The sequence below is a fragment of the Octodon degus genome, unplaced genomic scaffold, assembly GCF_000260255.1.
Source record: "Octodon degus isolate 3935 unplaced genomic scaffold, OctDeg1.0 scaffold00019, whole genome shotgun sequence".
Taxonomy (NCBI): Eukaryota; Metazoa; Chordata; class Mammalia; order Rodentia; family Octodontidae; genus Octodon; species Octodon degus.
Window position 1 is genome coordinate 21,747,312 of NW_004524595.1, and position 18,654 is coordinate 21,765,965.

The 18,654-nt window shown below is 36.2% G+C and overlaps 1 protein-coding gene across 9 annotated transcripts in view; it reads left to right on the top strand.

Annotated features, from left to right (window-relative positions):
* Positions 1-905: 905 nt before the first annotated feature.
* The window catches only part of LOC101586595 (exocyst complex component 1), a 49,605-nt gene continuing 31,856 nt past the window's right edge, over positions 906-18,654 (top strand). For 4 of the 9 annotated variants that reach the window (XM_023710929.1, XM_023710930.1, XM_023710932.1 and 1 more), the window contains exons 1-6: positions 906-1,029; positions 5,825-5,958; positions 9,849-9,979; positions 12,872-13,031; positions 15,526-15,546; positions 16,992-17,179. In XM_023710929.1, the coding sequence (XP_023566697.1) occupies positions 5,835-5,958; positions 9,849-9,979; positions 12,872-13,031; positions 15,526-15,546; positions 16,992-17,179 (624 nt within the window). In that variant the 5' untranslated portion in view covers positions 906-1,029; positions 5,825-5,834. Of the gene's footprint in view, positions 1,030-5,101; positions 5,170-5,824; positions 5,959-9,848; positions 9,980-12,871; positions 13,032-15,525; positions 15,547-16,991; positions 17,180-18,654 lie in introns of all 9 variants that reach the window. The other 5 variants (XM_004627522.3, XM_004627524.3, XM_023710928.1 and 2 more) reach the window with 3 other exon arrangements.

Genomic DNA, 18,654 nt, shown 5'->3' on the forward strand with positions numbered 1-18,654 from the left:
GAAAGTGAAAATTATTCCAATTACCTCGACTAAAGCATCTTAATCTCAGTAAGGAAAAGTTCTCTACTGTTTTTCCTAATTTTCTTCTCCACATTCTATTCTCAGGCAAAAGTGAAAGGTACCTGCACAGCCCCTTTGTCTGTCTCAGCGAATCCAAGCTGGACTGCCTACTCCCTCTTTTGCATTCCGCTTGCCTAGTCCCAGCACACTAGTTATTCCTTTGGGGCAGCAGTCGCGCCTAAATCACCTCTGCCCCTACGTGGAATGAGGGAATCACCTGCCTCAAAACGAGCAACTCTGGCATCATTGATACTTCTCAAACGTAAGCCCTAGCTTAAGATACAGGATCCGATTCAGTAGATCTGAAATAGGAAAAACGAAATTTTCTTTAAACAACGAACAGCGAACACCCCTCATGATGGCCAAGCAGAAGGTTCGCATCAGCCACAGGTCTAGATCTTACCCGCATAGTAGAATAATCTGAGAAAATTCTGCAAGTATTGATGTCTAAATCCCACCTCTAAAGACTTTGATTTAATTCAAATTTTTCAAGTTTTAAATGCCGAGGATCCAGAATTAAAAGAGCTTGACATATACAGAAACGAGAATATGTAATCTGCTTTCTTACTCAATGAATTTCTATAAACAGCAGAATGAATCCTGCCTCAAAAAGGTAAGGACACAGAGCGCGCGATCTGTACCCAGAAGCCAAGTCCTTCCAACCCTGAGAGGCCGGCCACGCCTCTCCGCCACACGCCCCTCAGCCCCGCCCACCTGCCGTGGCGCCACGCCCCCTCACGTCTATTGGTCGATCCCTTTTCCCACCTCCTCTCCTTCCTTCCCCACCGGGTCAACTTCCGGCGTGGCGTTGGTCACGTGTCCGGATATGGGAAGTGGTCCGGAAACTGTCGCTTCCCGTTCACAGCTCCATTGAAGGGTACATCCCAGTGGCTGTGGCCACCCCGCCCCCATCGCGTCTCCCTCTAGGAGGATCCTCCTCGGCACGGCCGGACTCGGTCCGGCCTTGCGGTAAGCTTTCGGCCCCAGCTCCCCGCTCCCAGGTGGCGGCGGACTGGCGGGCGCGGAGTCTGAGGCTGCCGCTCGGTTCCGCCGCTTGCTCACCCCCGGTCAAGCCCACCTTCTCTTCCCTCCCTGTCTGCAAGGTCCGTGGCAGCATCCTTCCCCGTGGCCATCAGGGAGGCATCCCTTTACGTCCCTCCACCGCTCCGCCCCTCGGATCTTGATTTCGTTTGTTTCCAGAGGCCCAGATCGTGACTATGCTTTCCCCTTTGTCCAAACCAGCAGGCTGTTCTGTGTCTCTTAAGTATGTTTTCCAGTCTCGCTGTAGTACCAGTGACCAGCTGTTTGTCACTCAGTGTAAAGGCCCAGTTGAGTGTAAGGGGATAGTGTTGGATAGCTACCTCCAGAGGTGGTCAGACCTGAATCCTTCAGCCTGAAAAATAACTCGAGGAGCCCTCTGGTAACACCGACCTGCAGAAAACTACTGTACTGTGAATCCTGGAGTGATAATTATTAGACCCACAGAGTATAATGCCTTCACGTATCCATGAATGTGACTAATGTTCTCTAATATTCAGAGTGACTGGTGCTTACTTAGAGGACTGTAATATTTGCCAAATGATGGTCACGTATTGCTTTGCTTTCTTCCTAACTGTTCTGTGAGATGTGTTATGTGCAGTCCACTACCCCTTACTTCGTCATCCACCTTCCCTAACCCCACCACTGCCTTGATTGAACCCAGGGCCTTTCGGCTGAGCCACACCCCTCACACACACACACCTTTCATTGTTTTGTTCTGTTTTTAGCCCAGGTTGGGCTTGAACTTGGCAGTCCTCCTGCTTCAGCTTTCCAGAGTGCTAGTGTTGCAGGCATTAATTGTTGTTTTTAACTGAAGAGGGACGTTAGTAAACATTGGCCACTATTATTCATTTGACCAGTTTTTACTGCACAGTTTAGGTGACCTCAAGTGTTTTTTTACTTAGCTACTGTGAACACAGAACTATGATAGAATATCTCTGGCCTTTCTAATTATTCCTCGTTTAAGTAGACTCCTGACCTCATGAATCAGACAGCAAGTGCTAAATTGTTTAGTAAATGTCTTAAGTAACATAGAAATTTAGAGGTGAGCTCAATTTGGATTAAGATCTGTATTGAATAAACCTCATATAAACCGTGAAATGTAATTATGGTTTGGGTGGGGATGACATATTTCCTGCATGGAATGGTACCTAAGCTGAAATTGAAGGCTCCAGTGAACAAAGTGCTTTGAGTGGAAGGTTTGCGTTGAGAACATTAGGAAAATGTTGAACAAGGGTGTGGTGTGATGAAAACTACATTTCAAGTTTTGGAGGTTTTTTTTTTTTTTTAAGGGTTGTAGAAACTTACAAAGATAACCAGGTGCTGTTGCATGTTAGTATAACCTTGGCTAGTGTGGGGAGAGTGAAAAAAGGAATTATATGCAGGTGAAGGGTAGTTCCACGGTGTATTAGCAAATTTCATGTTGACAATGGAGGAGGGAATGAAGTATGGCAGATTTTGAACATGGATATTAGCTTACAAATGTGGAAGTTGGAAAGGGAATCTTACGAAGCTATAGCTGTTACTTTTCTTAGTGTAATCATTTGAGTATCAAATAATCAATTTGAGTGTTAAGTGTATCTACTAGTTTGCTAAGATCTAGAAATATAAAGATGAATAAGATGTGGTTCTTGTCCAGAAAGAACTACATTTAATGAAGGAGAAATGCAATTAGGTAGAAAATACAGCTCATAAGTGCTGTTATCAGAATAGAGGGGAAATATTAGAGATGTAGAAAAGGAATTATTCTAGAGGAAGTAGCTATTGCAGAGAAGATGAGACATTTAGCAGGATGTTGAGGGATGAGTTGGAATTTGCCAGGAAGAAAAGAATTCTAAGAAAAAGGAAATTTGCAAGAACAAAACCAAAGACGTAGAAAAGTAAACTGGCTAGACTCCAGTGACTCAGGCATAGGGTGGAATAGAGCTCATAACACAATGTCTAGCCCCTAAAACATATTAAGAGTTTGGTTACATGGGAGGTTTTGTCATAGGCAGAATGGAGGTAAGAATGGGTTGAAGATGCAGAGAGATGGAGAAGAAAGTAATTGAGAAGAGTTCTACTTCCTGATTTCTATGTTAACTGCAGGAATAGCTGTTAAAGAGTGATAGGAAGGAGGCTGACAGAATTGCGAACTGAGTTGAGGACTGAAATAGAGCTATCAAGGAACCCCAACGATAGTGAGGAGATATGAGGAAAGGAGTCTTCAGGAAAGTGTTGTAAATTGCTGAGCAGCTTCAAAATTCCAGTTTGGGCTGGACTTAGATATTCATAATGAATATAGAGTATGGACGCGTGACTTTCAAAAACTTTTATGAATAATAACAAAATGTCATAACAAAGAGACTAACAGTTAATTGTGTATTGTCTTTAAGATAGTTACTCAGAGTACAAGATGTAAACAAAGGGCAACTTTTTAAAGTATTTTGTAGTCTTAGAGAAGTGAAGGAGTTTGTGGAGATTGATGAAACAGGATAAATTGGTCTCTGAACAATGAAATGCACTGCAGGGGAGAGTGCTGATCTAGTGAAATGGGAACCACCTCTAGGGGCCTTTGGAAAAGAGGGTAAGTTTGGAGAGCTATGGGGTGGTGAAGAGGAAAGGACTGAGATGAAGTAAAAGAGGGATGGAAGTGAGAAGGTAAGATTTTTGGGGGGAAACAACTTTTGGAGTTGGAGCAGAAGTGAAGGTTTCACAGATTATATGAATTATAGAGACCTAGTTTACAGAGATACCATTGTGCTATAAAAATGCATTATAAAACATTTATGTAAAACTTGTATTTCTTCCTTTCTTGTTCAGAGAAATAGTATTGGAGAGAAATGGTATTGGTAAAAAATAATGGTTAGACAGACTCACGTATAATTTGTTTCAGGAAATAGTAACATATACACACAGGTATGTGTATGAAAGATAAAATTGGAATGTTAAGCATTTGACTGAAGTCCATGTTTGAAAAAAGATGCTGCAATAAATATAAAAAAGATAAATGAAAACTTATTTCTATAACAGCTTCATTGAGATATAGTTCACTTACAAAACTGACCCTTTTCCGTATACATTTCAGTTGTTTTTAATATATTCATAAATTTGTATGTCATCACACAATCTAATTCAAGACATTTTCATCACCTGTAAAGAAACTCCTTACTTTGTACCTGTTAGCAGTCACTCCCACACAGCTAGGAATCCTTTTTTAAAATATTTGTTTGTTTATTTGCAGTACTAGGGGTTGAACCAAGGGCCTTTGCACTGTACTATACCACCACCCTTTTTTATTTTGAGACAGGATTTTGGTAGTGACTTAAGTTGTCCAGGTTGGGCTTGAATTTACCATCCTCCTGTCTCAGCTTCCCAGAGTGCTAAGATTATAAGGGTGCACATTACTACAGCCAGCTCTGGACATTGTTTATAATTGGAATCATATAGTTCGCAGTCTTTTGTGTTTAACTTCTTCATATAGCATAATTTTTTTCTTTTTTTTTTTTTTTTCTTTTTTTTGCGGGCCTGGGGATTGAACTCAGGCCCTTGCGCTTGCTAGGGAAGCGCTTACTCTCCTGAGCCGTCTCCCCGGCCTATCATAATGTTTTCAAGGTTCTTCAGCATTATAGCATGTACAGATACATTATGCCTTTTTTACAGCCCAATAATATTCTACTGTATGAATATGCCAGATTTTGCTTACCTGCTTATCTGTTGATGTGTTAGTTTCACTTCTCGATGTTATAAATACAGTTGGCCTTCCACATCTATCTATATGTTCAGTAGCTACAATTCAAGTACTCACAGGTAAAAAAAATTTGGGAAAAAATCTGTTTGTGCTGAACATATACAGATTTTTTTTCCTTGACATCCTTTAAGCAGTACAGCATAACAACTACTTCTATAGCATTTTCATTCTATTGGCATAATCTAGACATAATTTAAAGTGCAAAGGTTGTTTGCAGATGCTGTGCCATTTTGAATAAGGTACTGGAGCACCTGTGGATTTTGCTATCTGCAGGGGTCGTGGAACAAGTCCAAGCAAACACGGAAAGAGGGTTTTCATGCTGCTGGAAACACATGCACAAGGTTTGTGTAGAGACATCCAAGGTTTTCTTGGGAGTAGAATTGCTGGACTATATGCTAACTCTAGGTCTCGCTTTTAAGGACCTAGCAAAATGTTCTTCAAGTTAGCTCCATTTTGCAATCCCAGTAGCAATGCATGAGTTTCAATTTCTCCATGTCCTCAGCAACACTTGCTATGCTCTGTCCTCTTGCTTTTAGGCATCCTAGAAGGTGTAAAGTAGTGATTATCTTAGTGGTTTTATTTGCATTTCTCTAGTGACTATTCATGTTGATCATTTCATGTACTTGGTGGCTATTTATCCATCTTCTTTGGAGAAATATCCATTCATGTCTTTTATTTCATTTTAATCGGGTTGTCTTTTTATTGTTGAGTGTTGTATAAGAAAGTACAAGTATGGATCTTAACTTTTTTCCTTGAATCATCTTTGTGTGCGTGATGTGCACTTCTGGAGGTTTTAGATTTGACCAACATGGACACTGAAATTTTATTTCCAAATTTATAGCTTTAAATTTTTACAGTGCCAGTGCATAATGTGTTAAATCATTTTTCCCATGCGTATTAACCAAGAAGTAGAATAGTGCTGAATTATAAATTGAAGAGTATAAGGTGGCATGATTGTGAAGATGAGCTCAGTATTTATACTTTGTGTTTTTTCAGCTAGGAAAAAATGACAGCAATCAAGCATGCATTACAAAGAGATATTTTTACACCGAATGATGAACGTCTGCTAAGCATTGTGAATGTCTGCAAAGCAGGAAAAAAGAAAAAGAACTGTTTTTTATGCGCAACGGGTGGGTATATAGTAAGAAAGTCTTTTATTCTTTAAGGTACATTTCTTCCTTTAAAAAAATACTCATCATCCCTGTAATTGGGAAAATTGTTGGACCAAGTTAATTTTATAGTTACTTTTACTATTGAGGGGCTATACAATAAGTTCTATAATATGTACACAAGGTGTAAAGACCAGTCAGACAGAGCACACAGGGTGCTCACTGCCCGGCATTTGAGGTCTCCTTTGTGCCCTTCCTTAGCCCATTTCCTTCCCTCCTCCATTAAGAGGTAACTGGTTTCTGAACTTTTACCGTTTCTTTGCTTTTCTTTGTCTCATTACCCTGTATACCTGTGATTTCAAACAATATATTGTTAGATTTGCATGTCTATGAACTTCATATAAATTGAATTATAGTCCACATACTCTTTAAGGTTTTTTCCAATCATTATTTTTTTTAAAGAGAAAAAAATAAAGTCAAATAACAAGGACAAATACAAAAACAAAGCAACATAAATAAAAATCGTACAGTATTTAAAAACAGGAATAAAAAATTAACAATTATTGTTATACTACACATTTATATCATCAAATTTGTTCCTCAGATTACCAGATATAGGCATGTAGGACTAACTGAACAGTTAAACATTAATTCTTCCTTTCAATAAAATATTAGCAACAATACACATTTTTTTAAAAAGTGAAAGGTATTCAACAGTGATTGTTATATTGCACATTGCTGTCTTTAATGTAGTTCCTCAGATTACAGGTATTAGCATATAAAATTGGTCAAAGTAAAATTTTGGCATTAACTGCTACCTTCAAAAAAGTGATAGAAAGGAAATTAGTAACAATCATATTAGCTTTACTGTATATATACCTACATGATTTTTTCTTCCCATTCCTTTCTTTCTTATATTTTCTATTTTCCTCATCTCAATTGTTTATTCCTTATGTTCAATTTCTTTCCATTTTGCTATATCTATTGTACCTTTCAGATTTTTATTTAAAATTTGTATTTATTTATTTATTTGGTACATGGTCTCACTACACTCCTCCTGCCCTCAGCCTCCCCAGTGCTGGGATTACAGGCACAGCATGCAGTATTAGGGACTGCAACCAGGTCCTTGTGCTTGCCAGGCAGGTGCTTAGACAACTGAGCTATCTCCCCAGCACCATGCCTTTCAGATTTTATTTAATCTTTTAGGTTTTTACACTTGGGAGACAATATGATGCTTACACATGTGGGTCTGGTTTTTTCACTTGTGAGTATAGCCTCTGGTTTCATCCAGGCTGGGGAAATGGCTCAGTAGAATAAGCACTTGCCTGGCAAGTGCAGGGGAGTTCAATCCCCAGTTCCACCAAAAAAAAAAAAAAGTCTAGTTGCATCCATTTACCTATAAAAGCCTCAAGTTTATCTTTCTTTATAGCTGACTAATACTCCATTGTATAAAAATACCACATCTTTTTTAACTATGCCTCAGGCGATGGACATTTAGGTTGTTTCTAAGATTTAGCTATGACAAATTGTGCTACTATAAATATGGGTGTTGCGTATATCACTATAGTATGGTGTTTTCAGTTCTTCTGGGGAAAAAACCCAGAAAGAGAATACTTAGGGTTGAATGGGGCTTCTAGTTTTGTGAGGAGTGTCCACACGGATTTCCACCGTGGTTATACCAGTCTATACTCCCAACAGTGGAGAAGGGTTCCTTCTTCCCCACAGCCTCTCCAGCTTTTGTTATTAGTTGATTTCTTAACCAGTCATTGTTATGTTCATATATTAGATTTTTGGTTTTTGTACAGCTATAATCTTTCACATTCATTGTTGGGCTCTACTGTATGACTACCACAGCTTGCATACCGATTTTTTTTTTTTTTGGGGGGGGTCTTTTTGAGATAGGGTCTTGCTTTGCAGTTCAGGCTGGCCTTGAGCTCACTTTGTAGCCCAGGCTGGTCTCAAATTCACAACGATCTTTGTGCCTCAGCCTCCTGAGTTCTAAGATTACAAGTGTGCCCCACCACACCTGGCTTTCACACACTCATTCTATCAGTAATGAGTGTTAGGTTTGTTTTGAGGTTTTCCTCTCCAGACAGCATTTCTGTGAACATGTTTTTCTTATCTCTTAGTACATGTAAGAAAGAACTTTCTTAGGATACTTAGATGTGGAATTACTACATCATAGGTATATAATTGACCAGTTCTACTCTAATAATAAATTATTTACAAATGTAATTCTAATTTTCATTCCAATAAGTAGTATATGTATTGTGGAGTCTCTATGTCCTATTCAACAGTTGAAATTAATATTAATTGTTGCCAGTCTAGTGAGAGTGAAATAGTATTTCTGTACTATTATTGCGGTTTTAAATTGCATTTTCCTAATTAATAATGAAATTAAGTGTCTTTCACAACTTTATTAGCCAGTTTCCTTATGAAATGTATCCAGTTGAATTTTTGCTCTTTTTTCACTGATTTGTACAAATTCTTTATGTATTCTGATATTAATCCTTTATTAGATTAATTGAATGTGTCCTGGTTTTGTGTCTTCTCTTTTTACATTTTGTGCTGGCTTTTTAATGAAGTTTACAATCTTCTTAAATCCTCAGACATACTAATGTATATAGTATATATTTAAACAATGTTCATTTGGGTATTATGAATTGGCTTTACCACTTAAAATCCTTTTAGGGCCCTCTATGCCTAATTTTCTTTTTCTTTTTTTCTTGTGTTCTATTTCTGCTTTTTTTTTTTTTTTTTGGAGTACAAGGTTTCAGCACAAGGCCTCTTGCATGTTGAATAAGCACTGTAGCACTGAGCTACATTCCCTAACCTATTTTAGAAATCATGGGTTGATACTAAATTTAATCAAATACTTTTCATTAATAATTACTATATGACTTTTCGAATGAAAACTTGGCCTTTTGAAATAGCATATCTCAGTCGTGATGTACCATATCCCATTGATTATGACACGTTATTATTTTGTATCTACTAAAAGAAGATATGATACTACATTAATTGTTAAGGCTTACTCTGATTACAGAAATTCTTAAATGTGAAAAAATAGATCTGGGTTTTATGAAATAAAGTAATGTATTTTGTAAGGACTGTATACCAGCACAGTATTTTGTTTCTAAAATTTTGCTTTAGTGTTGATAGTTATACAGTTGTAATTTTCTTCATACTACAATTGGCTTTATAATCAAAGTTACAAAACAGATTAAGGATGCTGAGGTAGCTGTGGGTCTTTGGAATTATTTATTCCTTGAAATCTTGGCAAAAAAAAAAATCAATAAAACTAAACTCATTTTTAGGGAGTGGAGGAAGAGATTTTTTACTTCAGTAGTTATAAACTCTTCATGTTTTCTATTTTTGATTCAACTTGGGTATATTATATATTTTAAGAAAAATTTTAGGAAAAATCATTTCTCATATTGTTGGCACTCATTCCAATGATTCATCTTTTTGTTGCCAAAGTAATATACTGATTTCCTAATGAAAACATCAGTGCATTGCAATTTCAGATAAATATTAACTTTGGGATATTAACTCCCATGTTTTCTAATAAGAGATGCTTGTACTATCTTGGTTGAACTGCTTACTGTTGTTCTTTGAAATTGTCTTACACTGTATTTAAACTCCTCTGGCTTTAAACTTCAGCCATTCTTTAGATTTTACTTCCTACTTTTCCACTGAAACTGGCCTCAGGCTTTTTCTAAGGCATCTACCTCTGACCTATAGTCTGAGTAAATGCTTATGTTAGAATTCTGTGCTTTCTTCGGTCCACTTGTTACAAAATATTCACGTGTTTTAATGTGTTCTACACACCTGAAAACTCTCGTAATGAGTGACTGAAAAGTGAGTGAGGGCATCATAGTTCTAATGAAGGTCTGTGTTTTCCTCAACAGTAACAACTGAACGCCCTGTGCAGGTGAAAGTGGTCAAAGTCAAGAAATCTGATAAAGGAGATTTCTACAAAAGGCAGATTGCTTGGGCTCTGCGAGACCTTGCTGTGGTAGATGCCAAAGATGCTATCAAAGTATGTTTTTCTTAGTTCTTTGATCTGTATTCAGAAAATGCATTATGTGTTTTAGGATGATCTAAACTTATTATGTGAGGGCTAGTCTCCCAACCTAACTGGGAATTAGTCTAAAATGTATTATTTAGCCTTCTACCTTTTCACCCCCATGCTAGTGTACTATATGTGTTTATTTCATTGTTTTTGCTTTTTTAAAGCTTTGATTTTGCTTGTGCCTAAGGTACATAAACTAGAGAAAAATAACTTTGGCTATTATGTATTTCTTATGTATAGAATCCATAAACTAGTATGGATTTTAAAATGCTGTTCATGTTTTTTCTTAATCTTCGTTGTTTTCGTAAAATCCTGTCCATAAACATGTATAACATAACTAAGGTGAGCCTTCCTTAGTCCTCAGGAGTTAGTGTAGAGTGGCCACCTGAGGTAGCCAAGCTGGCTTTGATGATTGTATAAAGGAAATGATATAGGGTTACACACTCTAAGAATTTAAGTAATAAGGTTTATAGAAGTATAAGTCTTACACCTTATCCCTACAACAACACTCAAAGTCTGAGGAAGTGGAGTAATGCAGAAATCACATTAAAGGACCACTTGTATTCCTAGCAATTCAAGAGTTTTTATAACAATAGCCTGTTTTCAAAGAGATCACGTGTAACTTCTCTGACTGACATAGGTGCCCCTGCCACCCTCCCTCACCTTCCTCCTCTCCAGACAGGCCTCTCATGTTCCACTAAGGAATACTGTGCACCCTGTCCACTGTGCTGTTGATGGGACTGATAGCAAAGCTTACACTAGTGTAACTACCAGTGTGCTTACATTTAACTCTGTAAGTTTCATGGGTGCGTTAAAAGGCACAAAGAAATAAGAACACATTTTTAAAGCAATCTGGAAAAATAAGATTCTGGTTTTACTCTTACGTTAGCATAAATCTCTGAGGATCAAAAAACCACACAAAATGACACAGTTGAATCACATGTGGAAAAGAGAAGCAAAAACAACTTAAGGCAAGCCCTATTTGTATAATTCAGATTTCTTTCAAATGCGGAAATAACCTTTGTTTTCTTTAAGTATTTTAGATGAACTAAGTCTATGCTTTATCCGTAACAAGTGTTCAATTTTCAGAAAAATGGGGAAAAAGTTTGACAAGAGCTGGAAAAGAAGGGGCCTGGTGGGGAGTTTGGAAAGAAAAGTAGAGTGAGTTCTTTGTAAAACTTCAGTAAATTCTTTTACTGTAAGGAAAAGATCAAGAGCAGGGACTTCGATGGTAGACTTCTGATTAAGACAGAAACATTTAGAACTGCACCTTGATTAAAAAGCCTTTTTCTTTCTGCTAGCTTTTCGCTTGATCCAGTTGGTGTGGTGTGTGTAATTCTCTACCACTGCCATATACTTATTTGAATCCATTCTCAAAAAAGCTGACGCCTCTGCTGATTTGCTTAATGGTTTTTTTTTTTTTTCACTTTATGTAGGCACCTTGTTGTGTGTACACTATATATGGATATAAAACATAAAATTTTTATACATAGCCCAACATTAGCCATTTAGTATCACACATTGATTTGTGTGAATGTTGCCACTAGAGCACTCAGCTGCTTTTATGGCATTATGGGAAGTATTCCCAGAGAAGAGATCATTTCCCATCAAGTTTCATGTTAGTTGCCAGTATTCCTACATTTTTTTGTAAGTAATAATGTAATGCACGTTTCATTATAAGTGTGAGTTTTTAATTTTTTGATACTTAATTATAATTTTTATTATAATTATTTTTAAATATAATTATTTATATTTATTAAGCTATAAGCTATAATTATTAGTAGTTACATGTTTCTGTTGTATGGTGGTTGTAACAAAGGTTGAATCCTGATCCTTAAAATACACCTTTTATAAATACTTCTAAAGTAAAAGGCTCATATAATTTCCCTTGCTTTAAGGTCTCTACTCACATTTTATTTACCTTAAATTTATGAAATAGATTATTCCTCCATCTTGTAGAAATATCTTTCTGCCTTATAAGTCTCCCTTAAGTCACAGAATTTTGAGTCTATTTTTTAATTTCTTGGGAGTGAAGAAAATACATTCATATATGTTTATTTTTCATGTGATGATTAAGTAGTTTTCTTTTTTTTTTTTTTTTTTGTGGCTGGCTCAGCCACCCTGGGGGTGGGGTTGGCATGGCGTGTGGTGCTGGGGATTGAGCCGTGGTCCCTGAGATTGCCTAAGCTTGCCTAAGCACACGCTTTAGACCACTGACCCATCTCGCCAGCCCATGATTAAGTAATGTTACAGTCAAGTAAAAAATGTTAGCTCTGTGTAGAATTACTTCTGGAACAAGGAGACTGCATGATTTAATTCTCTCAAATTAGTTCAGTTCATTTGTCATTTGAAAGTGCTTTAAGGCCTACCAGTACTTTTGGCTTTTCAAACACCTGTAATTATTCTGTATTTTCAAAATAGAAAACAGTGGCACCCTCTGCTTTTCACCTCATTGTTCTTGAAAAGTACACCAGAAGGTGGATTGTATCAAAGAGAAGATGTAACTCTAAAACTCTATGAGCAGTTAAGAAGAAAAATTCGTTCCACATCAAAACTGAAGATCGTGCTCATCCTATTGACAAGGACTGCGTCACACAGCCATTGCTATGTAATCTGTACCTAACCTGAAAGCAAGGGCGTAGACACAAACAACATGTTGTAATTTTTCACCGTGCTTCTTTTATGTGATCAACAAGCTCTTGCTGTAAATTGAATTTTCTGAACCCTTCTCTTCAATTCGCCTTTAACTTGCCTTCTTTTCTCCACCAATAACTTAAATTCCTTTTTTAAATAAAGATTTTACATTATTACTGAAAGAGATATGATTTTTCAAAAAACATTTGTGTATCTTTATTTCAGGAAAATCCTGAATTTGACTTACATTTTGAAAAAGTATATAAATGGGTTGCTAGCAGCACTGCTGAAAAAAATGCATTTATCTCATGCATTTGGAAATTGAATCAGCGATATCTCCGGAAGAAAATTGATTTTGTCAATGTTAGCTCACAGCTATTGGAAGGTAAAGTAAGAATGTATGTGTAAAAATCAAGTGTATCTTTAAGTGAATATATAATTTGACATCAAAGTAATTAGAGTGGTGAATTACCATAAGTCAGAATGATAAAATAATTTTTCCTATTGAAATGATGCTTAATACATTAAATCAGTAAATCATGTACAAATGTACTTATTAGAGATAACTGCTGTTAATGTTTTGGTAGATATTCTTCTGGGCTTTTTTCTACATATATGTAAATACTTTTGAAAAAATAAAATTACATTCCATTTCTAACCATACTTTTTCATATAATGAGTATATCATGGACATTTTTCTCACTAAATATTGACCCCAACATTGTTTTTAGTAGCATTATAGTACTCTTAGTATAGATATACCACAATTTAATTATTTTATTTTCTAGTCTTTCCCTGTTATTTATTTATTTATTGATAGATATCAAACCTAGGGCCTCACACATGCTAGATAAACTTTATCACTGAGGTACACCGTCAGGCCCCCGTTTTTACTTATTTTAAACAGCTCTAGCTTGAGTGTCCTTGTAGTATTTTTGTGCAGAGTATAGATAGTTAGGCTGCCTGGTCAAATTCTGGCTCTGCTGTCTCCTGTGTGACTCCCATAGTTACTTAATCTCTATAGTTTCCTTTTTCTCAAATGTAGTTAATAATAGTATCTAACTTATAAAGCTATTATAAGGTTTGAATTTCTTAGTTTTGCAAGATGAAAAGTTGTTAATTCCTGAAAATGTATGGTAAGGTTTTATACTTCAAAAATTGATTTTATAAAGGCATAAACATAAGGAAATGGTTCAGAATGCTTCATGGATTCAATTAGTTTGTATTCTTTGTTTCAAAGAAAGCAGTTGAAATAACAGCTAATATGCAGATGAACAGAGGAAAAACAGTTTGCTCTGCCTTAAGTTATACATTAAAAAAAATTATATTTGTCCTACGTTGTAGATTAACATTTAAAATAGAAGCTTTTGTCCTATAGAAAGGTTGAAACATCTGAAATTGCCATTTTGCAACAGTTTTAGTACCTGGGTTAAGGCAGAGTATCAATCTAGTCCCCCCTTGCTTGAATCTCTGTTTTGTTTTTCCTGCTCCTTTTTCTGTGTAGCCACTTGACTATGGTTGCTTCCTAGCACTTAATAACAGGTCATATCTGTCAGACCCCGTATGGCTCCCTCAACAGGTACTGGCCTTGGTTAGGAGGCTCTGTAGTTCAGAGCTGTGAGAATAATCTTCTAAAACCTTACGGTAATTTTTTGTGCCTTCAGGAGTAGATTGATTTGCTCTGATGGTTTTTACTTTCTACCATTTCTGCAAAGAAATTCCCATGAGTCTGTTATCAGTTGACAGGCTTACTGTCAAGAGTATTATGTATCTCCAGATGTTATCATCTGATGCATATGTTTAAAATGATATTTTATTGTGACAACCATAAAGAACAATATATAACTAATCTACCTCAGTAAGAAATATTATCAAGGCAAAGAGAAGAGTATGAGTATCTTAACTTTATCAAAAGAATTTTTATTTTTCAATTATGAGCATTAATGCTAGTTGACATCTGTTTTAAGAGTACTGAGAAGCCCATAAGGGTTTCATTTTGAAAATCACTTTCTAGAGATCAATAACTGTTGCTTTGGTTTGGTGTTCAGGGAATAGCTTTATTAATGTCTAAAACTTATTTTAATGGACCTTAAAAACACAGCCATTAATCCCCACTTTTTAAAAAGTAACAGTCGTTAGGATTTCGGTAATGCTGGAAAACAAATAAAAAATTATTACTACAGCTTTTGAAGAGCTAAATAATCAAGTAAGTAAGGCTATTGTTGTTAACAGTACCAGTGGCAGTTTTGGAAGTTTTTAGCAGCAACAGTTGAATATTCAAGTTAAATAGTTGCAGCTTCTCAGCACAATAGTTTTGAAAAAAGGAATTGGATAGCAATTGAAGTTTTTATTTGGCCTTTTTTGATTCTTTTACTTGCAGCCAGATTGTTAAGCAGTCTTTGACTTGAGTCCTTATGGCGGCCACTTGATCCACTGTCTTACGTGTCTTTTTCACTTTGCTCGATCATGTCCTTCCTAACAGTGTTTCCAGACTAATCATTTGTGAGGGAGTGTCTGGGCAAAGCATGGGCCTCGAGTGGAAATAACTGTACTAAACGCATGAGTCATAGCTGACCTAAATAATCCCCAGGAAATGATCTTGTTTCCCCTCCAAGGACTAGACAGTACTGTTTCTTAAAAGACTAAGAGAAAATAGAGAGGTAAATATATTTTCAGTTACTCTTGAAAAATAAAAACCCTGGAAATTTAGTTTCTTATGGATTTTTTTTCACTTTGTAGTTAATTTTGAACCTTAATTGAGCATGAAGTTCGAATGAGATATGGATAGTATTTTAAAAACTTAAACCTGTGTGCTTTTCTACCCAGCTAATATTCTTTGCTTACTTTCCTCTGCTTTTTTCATACTTTTTACTCTCCAGAACTGCCTAAAGTTACAGAAGGTGCGTAACACCTTTTCTTCTTATTCTATTCCATTTGTTTTTATTACGTGCCATTGTTACTAGCTGTGTATTTTATGAAGTTGTGCGTAAGGATAAATTTATTACAAAATCCATACAGTCGTAAAATTAAATATCTGCTATTGGCTTCCAAAGGACTGTTTCAAGATAGAGAAAATACATCTGAAGCTTTTGTTATGGTCATTTAAGACAGCTATTCATTTGAAAGATTTATTGTACAGTATCATTTGGGTAGTCCCCGCCCTCTAGTGGCTAATAAGCAGTCACACCTGACAGCTTAACTTTTCCACTACTGAGATGACCTTATTCAGAGGAGGAAGAACTCAGTGATGCCTCCCTACAATTCACATTTATGTACTGTGAATTGAAACTCTTAATTTCCAGTAAACAAACAGTTCATTCTCCTTTTTTTCCTGGGATGTAACTAAATCTGCCTAATTTCTTACCATTCTTTAGAATAAACCCTTTGTAATATTGAAAGAGCTGGGTTTTGCTTTGGGTCAAATGACTGTATTTCCTGTTGTGCTGAATGTAAATATTCATTTTCATATAAAACACTCAATACTAAAAGCATGCAGAGTTTGTAATTTGTGTCCCAGTCTATGAATATCAATAACTTTATTTAGAGTTATAAAATAATATCTTAGGGGTTAAAAATTGATCTTTTATCTCTCCTAACTGCTACCTGTATATAAAATGCCCACATACTGAGTGCATTCTCTCAAAAAAATAGACTGACACATTTATACAGAAAACACTTCAAATTTAATCTCTTGGTCTTTAGTTATGAAGTTATAATTTCAAACCACCATGTTGTTGCTGCTGTTACAGTAGCATTACTAAGAAAAATTTTGTAACCTCTTTATGCATAAGAAATTTTTAAATTGAAAAATTTAATGAATACTTGTAGTGGCTAGAATAGGTTGTGAATTATAGGTGTATTTTGCATTTCAACTAAAACTCATTTGAAAGGAAAAACATACTCAAAAATATAAAGATCTAAAAAATGAAAGAAAATCATTGGGGTGGGATTGTTTTCACGTATATTCAATTCACAATGTCATTGTTTTGTTAGCAGCAGCCACTTCGGGTAGGAAGAGCACATTAGGTTCACTTCCTTGGGTATCTGTGCCTCGTGTATTCTAATTATGTTTGGGGAAATTGAAGCTAAAGTCTGGTTAGCCCTTAAAATCCAGTGTATTAGATGCATGCCTTTTATTTATTGCTTTTTAGAACATTTCATTAAAATATGATTCTTCATTAAGAAAATAAAGTTGGGCTTTTTTCATATAGTTTGCATCATTCTTCCCTGTTTTTCAGTCTACAAATGTGGCCTGTGCTTATTATAACTAGGCTTCCTAGCTATAAATGCCTTGCTCTATTCCTTCCTACTTTAGTGACAATTGTGAATTTTCACCTTCTTTAAGAATCTGTTCCAAGTGGAGAGAATCAGAGTGTGACAGGTGGTGATGAAGAGTCAGTAGATGAGTACCAAGAGTTAAATGCAAGGGAAGAGCAAGATATTGAAATAATGATGGAAGGCTGTGAGTATGCAATCTCTAATGCTGAGGCCTTTGCAGAAAAGCTATCCCGAGAGCTGCAGGTGCTAGACGGGGTAAGACTTTCTTGTAATCTATGAATAAGTGATGTGTAGCAGATTGCGAAGGCAATGTTCATATTTTACTGCCTCAGCACTTTAGACTTTACAGTGTGAATATTGCTGTCTTTATGAGTATGTTACTAGTGCCATTAGTCAAGGCATTTGGCAGAGATTATGAAATTTGGAAGTCTCTTGATACAAAGTGATAGAAGAAAAAAGGAGACAACCAAAAACCATCTTAGGAATTAATTGCCCCAGACTTCAAACTACCTCAGAATAGTTCATTGCCAAAAGCACTATTTTAGTGGTTGGGGGGAAAAGATAGTACAAATTAAAATGAGATAGATGAGGCTGAAATAAGTGAGTCATTTAAAAGGGAGCAGAATAAGTGTGAAAACGGGAGAGCCAAAGGAAAAATGATCTCAGGCTTGCCCACTAAAATGTTTTTGAATAGAACCTTTTAATTTGTAAGCACAATTTCTGAGTCTGTAGTCTTAAGTGCACTGTACCACTTATGTGAGAATAATCTAAAGCAAGTCATTTGGGAATTTTTTGTTTGTTCGGCTTTCCAAAAAGGGAAGCATTTAAGCAGTCCTTCATAGAATAGGGAACATTTTAAGGGCTTAAAAAGTTTGAGTATATGAGTATATGAAAGGTACAGAACTCATAGGCTTTTACTCGAGTCTAGAGAAACTCCATGAATAATTCACCCTTACAAGTTCCTGAAACCCACTGGAAGCAAAGGCTAGAGGAGATTTCAAGATGTTAAAGTGGAAATTGACATGAGCAGATTCTGAGCCCTGCTGACCCTTAAGAGTTGGGCTGCACTTGACAGTGGAGTTGTGACTAGCATGTAAAAATAACTGATATATAACTGTAATGTCCATTGTATAAGATATTATTTAATTTTTGTCCAACTTTTTCATCATCCTGTGTCACTCAAAACATCAAACTTACAAAAAAAGAAGAAAATAGACTGGGCATGGTGTCACGCACCTGTAATCCCAGCTCTTGGGAGGCTGTAAACAGGTGGATCACTGCAATCCAATCTAGTAGTAAGACCCTGAACACCCTATAGACCCTTCCCTAAAATACAAAAAGAAAGAAAAAAAAAAAATCAAACCTCCCAAATTTAAGACTCAATCCAAAAAATGGGTATCTGTGATGAATAGTCTCAGCTGAAGAAGTACAAATGACAAATAAATATATTAAAAAATGGTAGGGACCAGGGAGATGGCTCAGTGGAATAAGTGCTTCCGTGGCAAGCGCAAGGGCCTGAATTCAATCCCCAGTTTCGCAAAAAAAAAAAAAAAAAAAAAAAGTCAATATCATTGCTCATTCATGAGGTGCAAATTAAAACAAATTTCATCTCACTCCAAAAAGAATGATTGTTATGAAGAAATCAACCAATAACAAATGCTGGTGGCATATGGGGAAAAGGAATCCTTCTTCGCTGTTGGTGGGAGTGTAGACTGGTGCAACCACCATGG